The sequence below is a fragment of the Uloborus diversus genome, chromosome 7 (assembly GCF_026930045.1).
Source record: "Uloborus diversus isolate 005 chromosome 7, Udiv.v.3.1, whole genome shotgun sequence".
Taxonomy (NCBI): Eukaryota; Metazoa; Arthropoda; class Arachnida; order Araneae; family Uloboridae; genus Uloborus; species Uloborus diversus.
Window position 1 is genome coordinate 2,408,926 of NC_072737.1, and position 20,155 is coordinate 2,429,080.

General features: G+C 33.6%; 1 protein-coding gene across 1 annotated transcript in view; it reads right to left on the bottom strand.

Moving 5' to 3' along the window:
- LOC129225536 (bone morphogenetic protein receptor type-2-like) overlaps positions 1-14,494 on the bottom strand; it is a 74,163-nt gene extending 59,669 nt beyond the window's left edge. Inside the window, exon 1 of the mRNA XM_054859974.1 lies at positions 13,689-14,494. Within this exon, the coding sequence (XP_054715949.1) occupies positions 13,689-13,749 (61 nt within the window). The 5' untranslated portion in view covers positions 13,750-14,494. The remainder of the gene's footprint in view (positions 1-13,688) is intronic.
- Positions 14,495-20,155: the final 5,661 nt, after the last annotated feature.

Here is a 20,155-nt window from a genome sequence, read left to right on the forward strand (position 1 = left end):
TTCCAAAACTCGGATTTGTTTTTGAGATCGTTCAATTTATATGCAATATTACTAAATCACTCAATTTTCTAGCGCTCTTTTAGTATTTGTTGCTTTCTTACTGCCCAAGACATTTTTTCATGACTTGAAATAAATTTCCATGACTTTTATGAAAATATTAATTTTTCATAACTTTTCCAGGTCTGAAATTTGTTTATTTTTTTTTCCATAACTTTCCAGGATTTCCATGACCCGTACGAACCCTGTATGTAGCATGGGGGTTTGCACCTCGAAGCGATTTTTCGAAAATTCGATTTTGTTCTTTTTCTATTCCAATTTTAAGAAAAAAAAATATCATAAGATGAACGACTAAATTACGAAATTATCATAACGTGGAACCGTAACGTGGGCACAAGCCAATTGGCGAGAAAATTCACTACACAACATTTGTAAATATACAGGCGAACCAAAAGACCTTTTAATTTGCTATTACGGGCGAAGCCGTGCGGGTACCACTAGTTACTAATAATAAAGCAGAAAGTCTCTCTGTCCGGAGGATGTCTGGATGTCTGTAGGATGTGTGTGACGCGCATAGCGCCTAGACCGTTGGGCCGATTTTCATGACATTTGGCACAAAGTTAGTATGTAGCATGGGGGTGTGCACCTAGAAGCGATTTTTCGAAAATTCGATGTGGTTCTTTTTTTATTCCAATTTTAAGAAAAAAACTATCATAAATTACGAAATTATCATAACGTGGAACCGTAACATGGGCACAAGCCGATGGGCGAGATACGAAATGATCATAGCGTGGAACCGTAACGTCGGTACAAGCCAATTGGCGAGAAATTTCACCATGCATTATTTGTAAATATACAGGCGAACCAAAAGACCTTCAATTTTTCTATTACGGGCGAAGTCGTGCGGGTGCCACTAGTTTTAAATAAGGTTCCAGAAATTTTTCCAACTACCCGACGACACGCGACTTTGAGGGTCACGGATCTGGACAAAATTCTGGATTTAGGTCCATTTACACTAAATATGAGTCCAATTAAAGCGGTTTGAGTGCATAGGCTCTAGTTTGTTTGCGATGGGGGGGGGGAGGCTGCTTACATTTGCTTGTTTGACCCCAAAAATACAATATTGCAAAATGGTTCAGTGGGTAAACTTGCCACATCATGTTCAAAAATCGACAGACACTTATTGAAGGTTAGAAAAAACAATTTAATTAAGAACTGTCAGTTGAAACGTATATACAGTGCACATAAGTAATTTATATCGAAAATTGGGAACGTAAGTCCCATCAAAATGGAGTGACTTTCGTCACATCAAAGCATCGAATTTCAACATTCATCGAAGGTGATTCAGTGGCGACTGAACGCTTGATTCGTGTTCATGCTAGGAAGCGTTGAATGGCTGTTGCCATTCCAAATCAAATAATTTTCCACACACTCCCCACCATGAACTCTTTCAAGAGTTCATCAATATATCTCAATTTCAAATAATGTATTAATTACAAAATAGTAATTTCAAAATTTCAAATACACAAAATAACAAATCAATAAATCAAAATCATGCATGAATCAAAAACATTTTCAAATTAATTTCAAACATTAAATATAATCCTAAAAATGTTATAGTGAAGTATACTAAATATTATTAATTATCAAATTTAAAGGTTAGTACAAAATAACAAAGGCGTTTTCACTGGAATTAGAAGTTTTGACACAAGTGTTCACTAGGTTGGGCCGAAAAAAAGGATATTTTCTAGAAGCAACTTCTGGTAGCGAAAAGAAGTTGTGTATTGCCATCCTAAACATGGGGGAAAGACAATTTTAAAAAATAATATTTATTTTTTCCGATAGCGCATTGGCCGCAAAATTTGAAAAAAAGGTAAAAAATGGTCATTTTTCAAATATTTTTATAAAAATTTAAATGTTAAGTTTTTTTTGTTCTAATGCCATTTAAATGCTTTCTTTTAATAGTCTTTTCATATATCTTTGAAAATATTATTAACATTCCTTTACAATTTTTAGTTCGCACATTAGCCTCAAAGTTACGTGAAATTAACCAAAAATCGACTTTCTTTAACTTATTTGCACATTGCAGTATTTCTTCTTTTTTGATCCTTTATAATTTTTTTACAACAGATGTGCAGTTTTCAGCTCTTTGCTGGAAATCCTTGCATTAACTACCCAGAACACACCACAAGTAGGTGGTTGCATTTAGTGTTCCACACTGCAATTGCCAAGAAGAGTAGTTATTTACAGGACTTATATATTTGGTAAGTAACTTGCATTCATAAAACTATATTATTTTAAGCAAGTTTCTACGTTTCGATCAATGTTTGAAGTTGGATTTACGACTCAGTTTCGGTATTGATGTTGGCTAATACAAAGTTTTTCTATACAAATCCATCCCTCAAATGAATTTCTGCAGATTCACTGACCAGTTCCACAATCCTTTCAACCGCCCGAGTGTGTGTGATATGAGAATTTGAAGAATGTATACTTAAGCAAATGTCTAGTTCTTAGAAATGATAAAATATCCTTGTTTTCCACTTCATCACTGAAGTGCAGGTAATCAATTAACTGTTATAGTTAGCTTCTAATCTTAGTATTGGTGGAAGAAATTCCCTTATAGCTGTAGAAGTGTTTCTTGGTGGGTAATCTTTGGCGTTGTATTGTACGCCCTGGTGTAATTCAATTCCTTTGTATCTGCCTTGATCAACAACAATTCCTCAAAAATTGCAAACTAAGCATTTTTTTAATCGCCGGATCTACGACATTTAAAACATCATCAGACACCTGACTTGTAGATTTTTTAGCTTTAAATAGGTGAAAAAATCACGGAAGTTTGTTCTTTTTTTAAATTTTAATTTCATCGAACCATTAGAAGCATAATTTTTAAAGATATAATTTATGAGTGTTTTCATTCCATTCGTAGTTTAGTTTAGAAAATATACAACCCCAGTACTCCATCAGCATGTGATAACGAAATGACTGGAAGGTCTTGGTTTTGGGGAGCGCGAGATCAATATAACGTTTATAACATTGACGATGTCCGTCAAATATACTGTTAAAGGTTCCGGTGCAGCTTCCAACTTTCTTGAAAGGATGACACAGTTCTTGATAAAAACACAGGAGTTTTATTTACACTATGTACAGGAGAAATCGTCAACAACTGCTAAATGAATCATCAGCAATGAAGCAAATATCACACAACACCGTAAACTCAACGGTTACACACGTATTTACTTCCAAATACGAAAAACAACACAGCGAAATGCCTCGCAATAAACAGAGCTAATACGCTCACAGTACGAATTCTCAATCGAAACTGAACTGTTTATCACGCGGGACGCTTTTATAAACATCGAAAAGTTTCCACAACATTCTTACTGCTTCTCGAAATGCGTAGACCGTTATCTTATTTCTTTCCATTCACAAATTTTATCATTCAGAAATGAGGGGACCGTATACTTCAGCCGCATGTAAGGGGGCTGTATATTCATTACAAGAAACTATTTACAGGTTACTTTACTACAATAATTTTAGATAAAAGATAATTTAATAAAAGCCAAATTTGGCTAGATTACGACAAATTAATCGTAAAAACAATTACTATTTACAGAATTTGTAACAATACTGTTGCTAGTTTTTTAAGTAAGTTTTTAATACTTCGATTTCTTCCAACCGAGTTCTTCCTAAGTTAGTAATATTTAATTTCACAATAACAGTTGAAGCTTTACCCATAATTCAGTAGTAGATGTTCCTCTTTTACACTGCGGCTGTTGAAAAGGTTGTTGAACTGGTTAGAAAGTCAGTAGGTTGGCGATTTTTAAGGTGAAACAAGATATGGATTAAATGAAAAATTATCATATAAGCTTTGTGCTACAATATGATTAAGGTGAAAAAACAACGTAAATAAAGCACAAATATTGGAGGAAATACAGCATATAGCTATTTCAAGGCTACAATGGAGCCTCTTCATCAGTGCAAAAAGCTCACCAACACAACCAGAAGTTGCGAGAGAACTGACAACAACGAAGTGGATACCGGTATTTATACCAAAGAGGGCCAACCAATAAGAATTCTTCTTCTTTATTATTCTTATTGGTTGGCCCTCTTTGGTATAAATACCGGTGTCCACATAGGCGGATTTAGGCCGAAATATTTGGGGGCGCAACAATAACAGGGATCTGGAGGAGGGGGGAGTATTCCCGGAATAACAAAGGAGTGGCGAAATCAGAAAATAATCTTAGGGCGGGACACACTTTTAAGTCTAAAAAACGTGATGTAAACCATATTTAGTAAGATTAGGGGATGAGCAATTCTTAACATTTCAAACTGCAGAAAAAGTCTTAAACGAAAGTCGATATTAGAAGCAATGGGTGAATCTAGCTATTGGTTTGGAATGGGATTCACGCCCCAGAAAAAATTTGAAATAGTAGTTTTGAAAACGCAGTTTTACAGTTCTTGGTGATATTTTAGAGGCAAGAAAGGTACGTGTGGCTCCAAGGCTATTTTTAGAAATTTTAGTCCCATAAATGTGATTAGAGTCCATATTTATAGTTTCGGTTATGAATGAGACTCATAGACTGTCTCCAATCGATTTTTTGAAAAGCAGATAGAAATACGTAACCCCCTCCTCTCCACCACGCTACCTCTTTAACTTTTCATAATTGAAGTTCCAAAAATACTACGGAGGACAATTTTTGATGCTGTTAGCGGACGGGGTGTTCTGGAGCTCTCCCTTGGAAAATTTTCGAAATTGAAGTCCTAAAAATGAAGTTCTTCTGCAATAATCCATGGTATTAAAAAAAAAAAGAATTCTTCCACTTAAATATTTCGAAATAGTAGTTTTCAAAACAAAATATTAACACTCTTTGATGATAATAGAGAAGGGGGGGGGGGGTCAGAGGCCCTTTTTCGAATATTTTCCAAAATTAAAGTCTTAAACACATGAGTGTAAAACCATATTTGGTAACTTAGGGACACTGCAGTTTTTCAAAACTGAAGCTCCAAAAACGCAATTTTAAACGATTTTCGATGTATTTAAGTGATTAGAAGATCTTCCTTGGAAATTTTCCGAACGTGAAGGCCAAGAAACGAAATTTGAGGTACTCTGTAATAACTTTAATTGGAGAAAGGGCTTTGGAGAAGAAACATTTTGAGGACTAATAGAAAAAACGAAAACGAAATAGAAAAAAATCAAAAAAAAAAAAAAAAAGAAAGGGAGGGGGAGATATGAAAGAAAGAGGATTGTGCGAGAAGGCACACAATTCGCCACCAATAATCTGAAGCTGTTGAAAAATTTAAATGTCAATATTTCTTTTTGAAAGAGAAATTAAGATTTTTTCCCCCAACATTCTTTTTTTTTTCTTTTTTCGTAAAATAACTGCGTTTTCCCAAAATGTGATCTTTTCTTCTCTTCAATAATAAAGACTATTTTTTTAAAAAACATCTACTCAGAATTTTGTGGGGAGGGTCACCAGTCTTGTGCCCCTTTCCCCCCTGGATGCACAACTGCAGCAAAATGTCCGGAAGTCCTTCAAAAAATTTTGACTATTTACCTTAAAATTGTTGGTTTTCGGTTGATTTCAGTGTAGATTTTATTGAGCAAGTTTCTTGCAAAAGCCATGTTTTTTTTTTTTTTTTCTTTTTGGGACTTTATTAGCCATTGTTGTTTTAAAATAGAAGAATTTGTATTGATATACAAATAAATACCCAATTACAGAACATACTATTATTCTATACAATAACACAGCACTGAATAATAAATTGTTTGAGAAGTTTCTTTATTTGCATGAAATTATTTATTAGGGTTTTTTTTTTTTTTCCAAATGGATATAATTACTTTAATTCTTAATATGAGCACAATTATGTTTTTCTTGCACTAGCGACGTGTGGTGATATCAAGTAAATTTACTAGTATAGCAGCTAAGAATTTTTTTCCCCCAACTGCGTTTCTGAGTGAAATCTACTAAACTATTTTTTTTTTCAAAACCCAACCAAAAATTTTGGGGGTGCGGAGCACCCCCTGGCACCCCCATAAATCCACCTATGGGTGTCCACTTGGTTGTTGTCAGTTCTCTCGCAACTTCTGGTTGTGTTGGTGAGCTTTTTGCACTGATGAAGAGGCTCCATTGTAGCCTTGAAATAGCTATATGCTGTATTTTCTCCAATATTTGTGCTTTATTTACATTGTTTTTTCACCTTAATCAAGATTATGGATTAATGTGAAAAAATTTATTCTCGCGCTCATCAATGTAAAAATTGAGGCACCAGTCCAACTTCAAACCTTGATCCAAACGTAGAAACTTGTTTAAAATAATATAGTTTTGTGAATGTAAGTTACTTTACAAATAGATAAGTCCTGTAAATAACTTCTCTTCTTGGGAATTGCAGGGTGGAACACGAAATGCAACCACCAACTTGGTTTGGGTTCTGGGTAAATGCAATGAAATATGATTACATTTCCAGCAAAGGGCTGTATAGTGCACATTTATTGTAAAAAATAAAAAAAAATTATAACTGGGATCTAAAAGAAGAAATACTGCAATGTGCAAAATAAGCTAAAAAAGTTGATTTTTAGTTAATTTCACGTAAATTTCTGGTTTATGCACAAACTAAAAACTGTAAAGGAATGTAAATACTTTCAAAGATGTATGAAAAGACTATCAAAAGAAAGCATTTAAATAGTATTAGAACAAAAAAAAAAATTAAATTTTTCATAAAAATATTTGAAAATTGACCATTTTTTACCATTTTTTCAACACATTTTCTGACATATTTAAGACATCATTTCTGAAGAATTAAATTTTTTTTTTATCGCAGGTAGGTTTTAGTTCACATTTTAGAGTAATAATAGTACTGTTTCTTTGCTTACGTTTCAAAACTTATAACATTATTTCCTAGTTAGTTTGTGGACAAAAATTAAAACTTCAATACTTCTTATCCATTTATGCATTAATTTTTGTATTTTTTTTTTTCCTTTGGGTGTCCCTGACATTTTTAAATATTTATACCATGAGAAATTAATCTTTTCTTTTTAACACGCTTTTATTAGCTTCACCTGTATGTATGTATGTATGTATGTATCTTGTAACGCAATCTTACAGCTCAAATTTCGCCCACTTCCTGCGATCGGATTCTTTTGAAATTTGGCACGCGACCTCAGACCCGATGACAATGCAATATTCTATGATCAAATTAATCAATTAACTCTTTTAGTTGTTAGTTTCCTCCAATTTTAATCAATATTTTGGCATAAATCCAACAATGAAGAAGAAAAAATTTAAAAAAATACATTAAAAAATGCTCGCAAAAATGTTTTTAAAAATATCTACAAAAATCTTTAATTTTTCTGCATCAGACAAAATTTGCTCCAATGTTCCAAGGTAATTAGAACATGAAATATGATTGTTTTTAACTAATTTTATGCCAAAATTTAGGGGAGCCTTCCATTGGAAATTCATTGCTGATCAGATCATTGTTGAACAACACTTTTATTCAAATGCATCTCAAATTTTCAAAGTAATATAAATATGATTTCCGCAAACATACATCTATGACTCACAATAGCTTCCCATGGGGGTGGCCTTGTCTTAACTTTAAGATATTACCTCACACTCGTTTTATAAATAATTTCGTCAATTCAACTTTTACAAAAAGAAGTAATTGCAATTTTGCCTGATAATTCTCCAACATAAGACTAAAAAACAGAAAAATAAAATAATAGTTTAAAAAACTAAAAAAACACGCTTTCGTAGCAAAATGAACTAAAAAGTGAAAAATAATCTTTGGATGATAGTAGTCACTTAATTTTAATGTAATACAAAAAAGCGTGAGGTGCTGTCTACTAACATTTATCAAATGGTGGAAATTCAAGACAACTGATAAGAAGCCCCCCACGCTTTTTTGTATTACATTAAAATTAAGTGATTGGTCAACTACTATCATCCAAAGATTATTTTTCACTTTTTAGTTCATTTTGCTATGAAAGCGTGTTTTTTTAGTTTTTAAATTCTAGTACAATATGATATCCAATAATAGTGTCATGCAATTATGTTCAACAGCTTCACTTTGTTGAAGTTGATTACTTCTAACGTAAAAAAATTGTCTAAAATTAGTCAAACCAATGTGCAATGTTGTACCAAGAGTAATGATTAATATACAGGCATCCTTGTACCTTGTACAACACGGTTTCGATATTACATGGTACCAAATTTGAGATTATTATCTAACACGGTTTCGCTATTACACAGCACGAAAATTGAATTTAATGCTTCATGGTTTTGATACAACAGGAATGTTAAATTTAAAAAAGATGCAATTTCACTTTTCTTTAATATATTCTGTTAATGTTGGACAATAACTGTAATGCTTCAGTTTGTTTTTATGAAACTCGGCTTCAATACAACACGATACCCCTTGATTTATATTATTTCTGAGTCTCGTATAACACAGTTTTTATTATAACACGAAACACGGTTTTAATACAACATAATACATATTGACATGATTTTTACTTAGTGTAAAAAAAAAAGAGTTAAAGTTATTTTTAAAATAGTTTTGTAGAACACAGTTTCGATACTACGCGGAATGAATTAACAGTGTTATTTGAGGGACGCCTGTACAATCCTTTTGCTTTAAACAATACGATGACTTAAAAAATATTACACTGTTAATAAGTATTACATCAAAATTATAATTTAATTGATATACATACAGTGAAACCTGTGTAAGTTGACCACTTGCGGTGCAGTACTTTGGTGGTCAACTTATAAAGGGGGTAATGATTTTTTTTTTTTTTTTTTTTGTAATTCTTGCATCATGACACCTTTTGTAATTCTTGCAAATTTGCACCTACTCTTTCTGTTTAACTCCCTTTCATTGTTTAGCATTACTTTGAAACAATAATTTAAGATATTATTCAAATATTTTTAGAGATTATTTTCCCAGACTGACATACAATGTGTCGTGCAAATTTAAAATTTCAGTAAATTGATCAAAAAAAAAAGCCTTATTGTTTATGAAAAGTTACTCATTTTATATTAATAGTTCCAAAAATTTATAGCTAATCAAAAATTACAAATTTTTCGCTGAACAACAGAAGAAAAACAAGTTTGGAGAATAAAAGGGTTCTTAGTAGTGTTCCCATGTGGTTCAACTCAAAAGGAGGTTTAGTTATGCTGCTGTTTCATTTAGTTGGTAAAATGCTGGTCTGGCATCAGAAATATTCTTGGAAAGCTTCAAAAATAATAATAATAAAAAAATAATTTGCTAAATAAAATTTTAAAAAATAAACCAAGTGGTCAACTTACAAAGGGTTTTTTACAATACTCCAAACCAAATTTGGTGTTCATTAGTGGTCAAGATAGACAGGTGGTCAAGATAGAGAGGTGGTCAAGTACAGAGGTTTTCCTTCATTATATAAGATAGGACTCATTCCGTTCATGACAAAAGCGGTCAACATAGACAGGTGGTCAACTTACAAAGGTGGTCAACTTTACAGGTTTTACTGTAGTAATTCTATTGCATAAAAGCAACTGTTATAATTATGAAACACTTAAAAAATCAGTAGATTTTCATTGTGTCCCATTTCCTCCGGCTTCCCGGACTTTTACTAGAAAGTGGACAAAATACCAGCCCTGAAGGGAAAGAGTATATATTGATCTATAAACCATGATCAACTTTTAATAAAAAAATAAATTATGAGAATTTAAATCAAAAAATACATTTTATGTCAATCAGCTATGTGATATTTTTTCACACTATTAAAAAAAAATCACTAAAATAAAATTTGAAATTCATTTTAAAGCAAAGGGGTACTTTAAGAACTTTGAGGTACCCTTCAATTTAGCAGACTGAAAGCATTTAATAGGTGCTCCTAATTTACAGAAATACAATTCAGTCACATGTATGCAAACAAATATACTCAGAAACTACATTTTGGAAAATTACACAGGTAGCGTACAAGCCCTTATTGTACCCAAATATTGCTTATCATCTACTCTCCCCCCCCCCCCCCTACAGCTCTTCTGCATCCTGTACTCATTTTTTTAATAAGTGTGGGGATTCAAGTGTCCACACTTGAGGCAGTGAGGAGCCAAGGGACGCAAGTGGACTATTTTAAGTTTCGAGTAAAATGTGTATAAAGATTATACAAATACAAATGTGACGACCAGCAACAGGCTCTGGGCCCAGCTAGGCTGGTCCTAGTCAATTAATTAGACCCCAATGAAGATCAATGGCCCTCTTAAAGCTATCCACTCCCTTGCTCATGACCGCCTCTTCCGGTAAGCTATTCCAAGTGCCCACTACCCTGCTAAAGTAGTAGTTTTTCCTCATTTCCAAGTTAGCCCGAGATTTAAACAGCTTAAAACAATGACCCCTCGTCCTGCTTTCCCCGCAAAAATTTAATCCATTTACATCTTTCATTTTGATAAATTTAAATAACTGAATCATGTCCCCTCTGACTCTCCTTTGCTCCAGGCTATACATGTTAAGCCTTTTAAGTCTGGTATCATAATCTAAATCTGAGAGTCCCCTTACTAATTTAGTTACCCTTCTTGGAACCCTTTCCAATACAAAAATATCTTTCTTCAGATAAGGCGACCAAAACTGAACAGCATACTCCAAATGAGGTTTTACTAAACTCCTATATAAAGGCAGAAGAACTTTCTTAGATTTGTTTGAAATAGATCTATTGATGAACCCAAGCATTTTGTTGGCTTTGTTACTAGCAATACTGCACTGTTGACTAAACTTGAAGTCCTGATTTATAAAGACACCCAGATCCATAACATTTTCTGCCTGATTTATGACTGAACCCTGTAAACGATATCTCATACGCTTATTTCCATGACCTAAGTGTAGCACTTGACATTTCCCTACATTAACTGCCATACCCCATTTATCTGCCCACTTCGTAATATGATCTAAATCCTCTTGCAGCTGTTTTACTTGTTCTTCATTATCGACAATCCCCATAAAAGATTAGATCCTAGGTAGGCTTTCATTGAATTTGTTTTCTAAATCATGCTGTACAGCAGCACCTACCAGGACTACTAGTACCATCTCTTGCCCCCAAGACAGAAGAGAGCTTCACCCACCATTTGTACTGGTTATCTCCAAATTTTTAATTTTGCGACTTGCATCCCTTTGCTTCTCACTACCTCATTTCATAAAAGTTAATATAAAATAAAAAATAAATATTATATTACTTTGCTGTATTAATGATGTATTAATACATCATAAAAATATAGTGCATAACTTTTTGGTTATTTTTAATAACAAATGAACTATATTACTATGATTAACATAATTTTTGTTTTGAAGACACAGTTGAAAAAATAAATATCAAAATATCATGATATTTTCAAAATAAATATTGGATATATATCGAGATATATATCAACTGATGATCAGTGAACCCTGTCGAAAACCCTCTCAAATTAACCCCCCATAAAAATCTTAATGATGCAGTCTGGGCCATGGGACCCTCCCCTGGTTAAATAAAAAGCCCCTCCAAAACCAGACACATTTTTGACACCAGCACACAGTAAAAGATAAAACAAAAATGACGACAGGTACGGATCCAAAGGTCATGACCTTTCAACAATTAGCATAAAGCTCTGTTTTGGGGATTTTCATTTTGAAAACTTTGTTTACGATCCCCATTTGTGGCTGAAGAGTGCAATTGAACCGTTTGTTTCAAAAACCAGTCAAGCGACAAGCTCTAAAATGTCGAAAAGGCATTTTATCTTCTTATTAAAATTTTTCCATAAGGATTATCATGTTTTAAACTAAAAGGGATACATTTTTAGGTGTATTTCTTTCAATAAACAATGTTGTAATTATCATTGAATAATTTAATACGGTAATGGCAATTCTCGAAAAAATGTTCTGTGCGCAACACTAAGCTTTTTTATTTTTTCCAGCTAACCAAAACTTTCAAAATGCTGTTGAGGAATAATACATGCTTTAATATCAAAGCATAACAGTTAATCCCATATTTAATTAATAGTTACTTGAATAAAATAAAAAACTTAGCGTTACGCACAAGACATTTTTTTAAAAAATGCCCTAATATAGACGTTTTCCTAAAATTAGCAATTTTGTCGCTTGACTGGTTTTTGAATTAAACGATTCAATTGATTAATAACACCCTCAGAAAAAAAAATGAATTCAGCATAGAGTACCGTAATAAAACATACTATGAAGTAAATATTGTGCAGCAAAGAGGATCTGAACTTTAGAACAAGTGACAAGTAGATCAAAAATTCATAATTTCAGCAAAAAGTGAGTCCTTGATAAAATTGCACTTTCACTCTAGAGATAAAATCTAATACTTTTATAGTTCATTTAAACATTCTTTCAGTCAAAAAAGTACCTTCCTTAAAACATAACCAAAAATACAGACAAGTGTTTCATCATTGGTAACTTGTAAGGGGGGCTAATTGCCCCCCCCCCCCACTTTCAAAAGTATATATATATATGTAAGGGGGCTTTACTGCTCCACTTTTTTAAGTTCAAAATTAACGACTGATCAAAAAATGATAACATTGACTGTCGTGCTTTTTAGTCTTAAAAGAAAGAAGAATTTAACTCAATAAGTGACGTTTTGTATTTTTCTCATGTTGCTATTTTATAAAAACTTAAAATATAGCTTTGAATAAGAAAAAAGGGCAGACTACCATATGCCCCAATTTTTGAGCCATGTCCCAAATTGTTTAAAGAAGGTGATTCAATCAACAATGACATTCAAATTCATTTTTTTAAAAAGTCAATTTACGGACACGTCCCCCACCCTTAACCTTTGGCCCCCTTCACCTTGGTGGGGGGTGGCCTTTGACCCCCATTTTTTCAGGACAATGGGCATAAATATTGAACAAGTCTAATACAATTGAACAAGTATAAGAACCCTTCAAGCAAAGAACCGAACTTCATTAATAAAATGAGAAATTCTGATATTGACCAGTGAGAGTTTGAAGATCAGATTAATGCGGAAAGGGACACTTTGTGTCAAAATGACGGCAAAACTGAAGCATGTGAATAAGATATCCCTTCCTTAATGCTCAAACACATTATATCAAACTTTAAAGTAGTACAAACAACAGCAGAAGCGTTTTGGGACTATAAGGAACTCTTTTTTTTTTTCAATACAAAAAAAATAAGCTTCATCTATTGTAAAAGATACAATGTAAATAAGGAATTTGCAGGAACTGCAGACACGCATTTTAGGGTTGACAAGAAACTCTCTCTCAATGCGAAATATGAGAGCTTTCTGCGATAGATGCTTTATATTTCTTTTTATCCAAAAGCTCACATGTTTTGCATTAAGAGGATTTTGGTAACCCCAAAACATATCAGCAAATGTGTGCTAACTTTCATTATTATAGTCAGCTCTTAATAGCTCAAAGGACTTTGAGTTATGTCTAAAAATATCGGAAATTCGGTAAAATACCGAAACACAATCACCCCTGACTTTATAGCAAAGAGTTAACTAATACAAAACTAAAAAGTATATCATTTATTATGTATGACAAATGCATACATGTTAATAAATGTACACTGGGCTAACTAATACACGCGTAGAAAACTCAAATGTCCACTAAAATAACCGTGATCGTGCGATAAACAACGTTTTACAACACAGATGGAATGCAGTTCGAATGAAAAACACGGAAAAGATCGGAACTCACCTGCAAGAAAGCAGACGATAGATAAGTATACGATCCCCGTGGAGAAGCCCTTGGTCTGCATGGCGGCAGACGTCTGGCTGGAGTCTGGTGCGCCTTCCGCAGCGTTCGAACGTTCCACTAATGTTCCAGGGACCGTCTTCCAAATGCCCCGACGAAGCGGATCAGCTGATCACAACGCATCACGCCGTCTCATCGAACAACTATCGTCTGCATGTTTTCAGCTCCCGACACTTCGACTTTCACCAAAACTATATAGTTCTAACTTTCATTAATTTTTCTTGTTTTTTTTTCTTTTTTACAGTTCGAAAAGTTGAGAAATAAATTTCTCAGAATTATTTAAAAACGGAGGCAGTGTCAGTATTTTTCAAAAAATCGTCTGCGTTAAAAAATTCTTGAAGTCACACACACACGCACACATGGAGATAAAATATTATTAATACATTTATCTAAAATCCGATCGATTGCGCTCCGAATTATTATCATTCGAAACAAATTGCAAAATAAATAATAAAAGAGCTTGACTAGCACATTTTTTATCTGGGCTTTAAAATCGCCCTGTCGTAAACACAAAATCGCGAACACCCGAAACAAAGCAAACTGAGGAGGGGACACCGATAAGGGTGTATAATAAGTAAAAATAAACGAAAAGAAAAACCTTCCCGGATAGTGTCTTGTCGAGGTTTTCCAACTACATCGTTGTAGCGGAAGTTTCGCGACCGTCTCACGCCCCGGAATAATGCCAGGCGGACTGATATCTTCGAGCAGCTCGCAGACTATCGTCTGGCTCGGAACGCACCACTGCGGCGCGGAGGGGTGACCGAATCTTCTAACCTTATTCCTTTCTGTTTCTTTTTTCGGTTCGGGTTGTTTTCGCGATTATAAATTTTTAAATCTCAACGCGGGTTGTTCCCTCCGATACGCGAGTGGCGGTGGATAGTGTTGCGGAAACACGAGGCGGCCGAGAGAGATAAGAAAGCAGATTTTTTTTTTTTTTTTTTGAAGGACCTTCGAAATACAGTAGACTCCCGATTATCCGCGAGCGGTTTATCCGCGGGGTGGATTATCCGCGAATCAATCAACAATCACGAACATGTATTTTCGCAGTAAAAAGCGAATACCAGTGGCTGTTTTTTTTTTTTTTTTGAAGGACCTTCGAAATACAGTAGACTCCCGATTATCCGCGAGCGGTTTATCCGCGGGGCGGATTATCCGCGAATCAATCAACAATCACGAACATGTATTTTCGCAGTAAAAAGCGAATACCAGTGGCTGTTTTTTTTTTTTTTTTTTGAAAAATTGTAAATTTACACTCAGTTAAGATAAATAAATACCTTTGTGCTGAATAGTAAAGTCAGACCAAACAACGTAAGTAGAAGCACAAATTTATAAATTACAGCAGACACGTGTTTCGGCGTTACAGGGAACGCCTTTTTCAATGCAAAAATAATGAGCTTATGGATGAAAAGACATCCGACAAAAGCCAAGAGCAGATAAGCATGCAGCTTAAAAGATAAAAACAGCGGATTAGCCAAACACCAATGACAAAGTTATAAACCTTTCAGGAACCAATAGGAATGCAAGCAAAGGTCAGGAGCTTTCGCTTAGGTACGAACCCAGAAAGAAAGAATTCAATTGGACAAGGATTAAGCCGAAGCTTAAACAAAAAGAAAAGAAATTGTCAGTAACCGTGAACCGCAAGAAAGGAAAAGCAGAATGGAAAACCATGAAAAAAGATAAACAGAAACAAAAAATATTCGAAAAAAGGAAAAATAAAGATAAATAGAAGAAAATTGGGGGGGGGGTGTCAATCAAGACAAAAAGGCGAAAATAAACAAAGAAAGATAGATAAAAATGAGTGGGGAAAAAAAAAAAAAAAAAAAAAAAAAAGAGGGGGGGGGAATGGGGAAAGGACAGTATTAAAGATATGGGAGCCAAATGTTAGAAAAATATGGAACTGCACTAAGATCGTTAACTAAGTTAGAACTGTTCCTCAAAATATGAAAGGATTCCCAAAAGTCAAGATCTGATGAATTGGGGCATTTTTGGATAATCTGAAAAGAGGTAAAATCAAAAGAGTGATTCGAATCCCAACAATGTTGAGCAATACTAGACTTATTTAATTGTTGTTTTTTCACATAATTTTGATGCTCTTTCAAGCGAATTTTTAAAGCACGCCGAGTCTGTCCAATATAGGCAAGTTTACAACTACAATTAATTCTATAAATTCCACAACAATTAAGAGGGTGAATAGGATCTTTAAGAGAAGAGAATGAAAGTTTATTAATAGGAGAGAACACCACCTGGAATTGGAAACGTTTTAGAATCTTAGCAACCTGATAGCTTACAGATGGAAAGAATGGCAAAACAACCAAATTCTTTCTGATGAAGGTTCGGTTAAGAACATTAGTTTGGGATTTATTTGAAAGTTTTTTATAAATGGAATCAATCAAAGTTGGCGGATAGTCTCTATCAATTGCCACAGCTTTAAGATAATTAAGTTCCACTTTAAGAAGTTCCGACGAAGAACAAATATTAGTTGCGCGATAAACAAAAGAATTAAAAGCAGAATATTTTTGATTTGGAGGATGAGACGATAGTCTATGAGGAGGTAAAGAGACAGCAAAAGGTTTGCGATAAACAGTAGTTTCAAAACCAATTTCTGTACGAGAAACAAGTACATCAAGAAATGAAATGCAATTATTCCGTTCTTTCTCACAAGAAAACTGAATATGAGGATCAATGGAGTTTAAAATAGATAAAACCTCATCACTCTCAAACTGATTCTGGTTCATTAGAACAAAACAATCATCAACATACCGAACATAAAATTGGAACTGCAGTTTTTGGAACAGCTTAACCTCAAAATAATGCATGTAAATATCACTAAGAATGGGGCTAAGTGGGTTACCCATAGCCAGACCATCTAACATAATATAAAAATTCCCATTAAAAACAAAAGAACATTGTTTAAGACAAGTACGGGTAAGGAAAATTAAATCCTCAATTTCCGTATTGGTGAAATGAAATTCAGAAAGTCTTCTACGAAGGCATAACAATGAACCCTCGACGGGAACGTTCGTAAATAAAGAGTTAACATCAAAAGAAGCCATAAAAGAATTATTTGGAACGAAACTATGAATTTTTTTAACAAACTCAACAGAATTTTTAATGGTAAATAAATTGTGACTCCTAAGGGGAGAAAACACAGAGACTAAATATTTTGCAAGTTTGTACGAAGCCGTACCAATATTGGAAACAATCGGCCTGAAAGGAATACCAGCTTTATGCACCTTAGGTAAAGCATAAAATCTAGCACAATTAGCAATAGATGGAACAACAGAGCGTTTAACATTTGAAGGAATAGACTGAACAGACTTAACAGCAGATGCAATAGTTTTTAACTCTTTATCACTAGGATCTTTAGAAATTTCAGCATATGGCCCAGAAGAAATCAAATCATTAGTTTTATCAACATAAGATGATTTGTCAAGAACAACAATTTGGCCACCCTTGTCAGCTTTGGTAACAACCAGATCAGAATTCGAAACTAAGTCTTTAACAGAACGGCTAACAGTATTAGCAAATACAGGTTTAGAAATTTTCGAGTTAAAGTCAATATTAGAAGCTATAAGATGCCGAATCGAATCTTTTTGAGAGGAAGTTAAGGCACTAAATTTAAAAGCTTTCTCAACAGGAGCAATAAGCTTAGAAAAAGAAGGATTAACACTCACAGCAAAATTATCATTACATTTTAGAGCCTCAATTTGAGAATTACTTAATGGAACGCTAGAAAGATTCCTGAAAGGTTTATAACTTTGTCATTGGTGTTTGGCTAATCCGCTGTTTTTATCTTTTAAGCTGCATGCTTATCTGCTCTTGGCTTTTGTCGGATGTCTTTTCATCCATAAGCTCATTATTTTTGCATTGAAAAAGGCGTTCCCTGTAACGCCGAAACACGTGTCTGCTGTAATTTATAAATTTGTGCTTCTACTTACGTTGTTTGGTCTGACTTTATTACACTCAGTTGTTTTTGCTTGATTGATTGATTAATTCAATTTTATATTATTACTAGCAAAAATACCCGGCGTTGCCTGGGTTAGCAATAATTATGAGAAACAATCGTTACTTGCATTTGTTTTCTGTTTTAAGTGAAAGAAATTAAAACACACCTTTTTGACGTGATTTAAAATATAGCTTCTTCCTTACTCATAAAACTAAAATAGCAGTAAGTAAAAAGAGCAAAATAGTATTCATTTAGAAACGAAAACACGAAATTTAAGCGTATACAAATGTGAAGAATTTCCGAAATATGAAATTAAACTTCACATGTTTAAAAAGATTTATCAGTTAATGCTTATTTTTTTTTTACATTGAGTCTTACCTTCTCTGTATGTCTATTGAAGAACGAACTGTTTAAAAAAATGTAGCCGCGTGCCCGTGATCCCCTTAAACTTGCTTTAGTTATTTTGGAAAATTTCAATTATTTTGGGTTCTTGGTACGATTTAAAATATTACCGAATTTGTGGAAATCGTTTTGAGATACCTTGGATAATGCTCCCCCTCCTTACTTTGTAAAACGGTATGTTACTAATTTTTGTTAAAGAGATAGTGTCGCCATATGCTAAAATACTTTTGTCACCATAAAATGGCGCTAGACAATTTCATCCGTAATGTTTCCAAAATAAGTAGTAAAATTTGGCGTTGGTTTGAATTTGTGCACAAAGTCACATTAATGGAAGTTTTTGTGCTGTTTATGGATTTGCCTAATTTAGTTGCTGGATTATTTTACAGTAAAAAAAGTTTTTAAAGATTCTTTGATTGGCGATATTTTGTTTACAGTCTGAAAGCTGACAAACATTATTACATACTCTTTGGCTTCAAAAACCGCGACAGTTGAAAAAACTGCCAAATGCATCCGCTACTGAAATCTTTCTACATAAATTTTTGCGAGGTTTCTGTTGCTAGATTGGATAATGATTAAGTGTCCAATCAGCACAAATAATTATATATAAAAAAAAAAAAAACAGTAATTCCAATTGAAGTTCCAAATGAAAAAAATTCAAATTGAAGTTCCGTTTAAATGGAAAATAATCAGCCAAATCTAGTTATTATTAGCCAATCTTGGGGAAAAAACGTTACTTTAAGATTTGACTTGAGAAAAGCCTCAAACAGTCAGACGAAACACAAAAATATTCAACAATTCCAGCTTTGAACTGGGAGTTGAGATGATACACTAAAAAATGAAGTGTATTGAGGAAAGCCTTCGAACATGGAACAAAAAAAGCCCATAACTCGTTTTTCATACAACTTAGAACTTTCTAACAGATGCCATCTTCAGCAGAAAAATAAGCGCTTTCGATGGACACATAATTTTAATATGTGCACGTATTTTTTAATCGTCATATTGGGGCATTTATGCGAAAATTTGGACAAATTAGAATAAAAAAGGAACTGTCAATCGGATTTTTATCGAATTGGTCTACAAACCTCCCCAGTACCAAAAAGAACAAACGGTGAAAGTTTCAGCCAAATCTGCCAGGTAGTTTCTGAGATCTTAGGGAACAAATTTACCAAAGTCCACTTTTATATATATAGATTATTATTATTATTATTATTGTGCGTTCTTCATCGTACATACACTTGTTTGTTATTGATGTTAAGTTCATTTGTGAAAAAATACAAAACATTTGTACTGTACTCTATATATATTTTCACTGTTTGCAGAAAGTGTTATGCATCAATACAGTTAAGAATTTGAGATAGGACAATTTTTACCTGATTTGTCCCCCATTTTAGTCTTTTTGCGGTTATCCGCGATTTTCATTATCCGCGGCACTTGTGCCACCCAATGCCGCGGATAATCTTGAGTTTACTGTATTGAATTTTAAACGTAAATATTCTAATGCTGGACTGAAGCGAATATATTTGCGAAGAAATGCGGTTTTTCTTGATGGGTGTTGTAATAGGAGGATAGAGTTCGAGGTCGAACATTTTAAATGGAATTAAAAAGGGGTGGGGGATTATTTTGAGAAAATAAATCGAAGAAAAAGTTTAATCATCAAGAGAAGTTTTTAATCGGTCAAAAGGAGGAGGAAAAACACATGATACAAACAGCGTAATTGACGCACAAGTTATCTATTGTGTATACAGTCGACTCCCGCTACAACACTCGACGTTAAATCCCGGTTATCATAAATTTGCCATTTCAACTGCGCTTGCGCACGGACTCGGCTTTTTGGGCTTTCTGTTTTAAGATTTCATGTTGCTTGTTTATATTTATGTTGTGCTAGAGTCCCAACAAATTAATGAATTAGAGTATTTTCACAGCGATTTCGGGATACATTATATGAAACTACGGATATGAATAACTGATCATCTTTATAAAGAAAAGAGAAAAATGACACTTCAATATTTATTGGTTTGGAAATATTTATTTAACGTAAACGTAAAACACGTTATGTACTTCA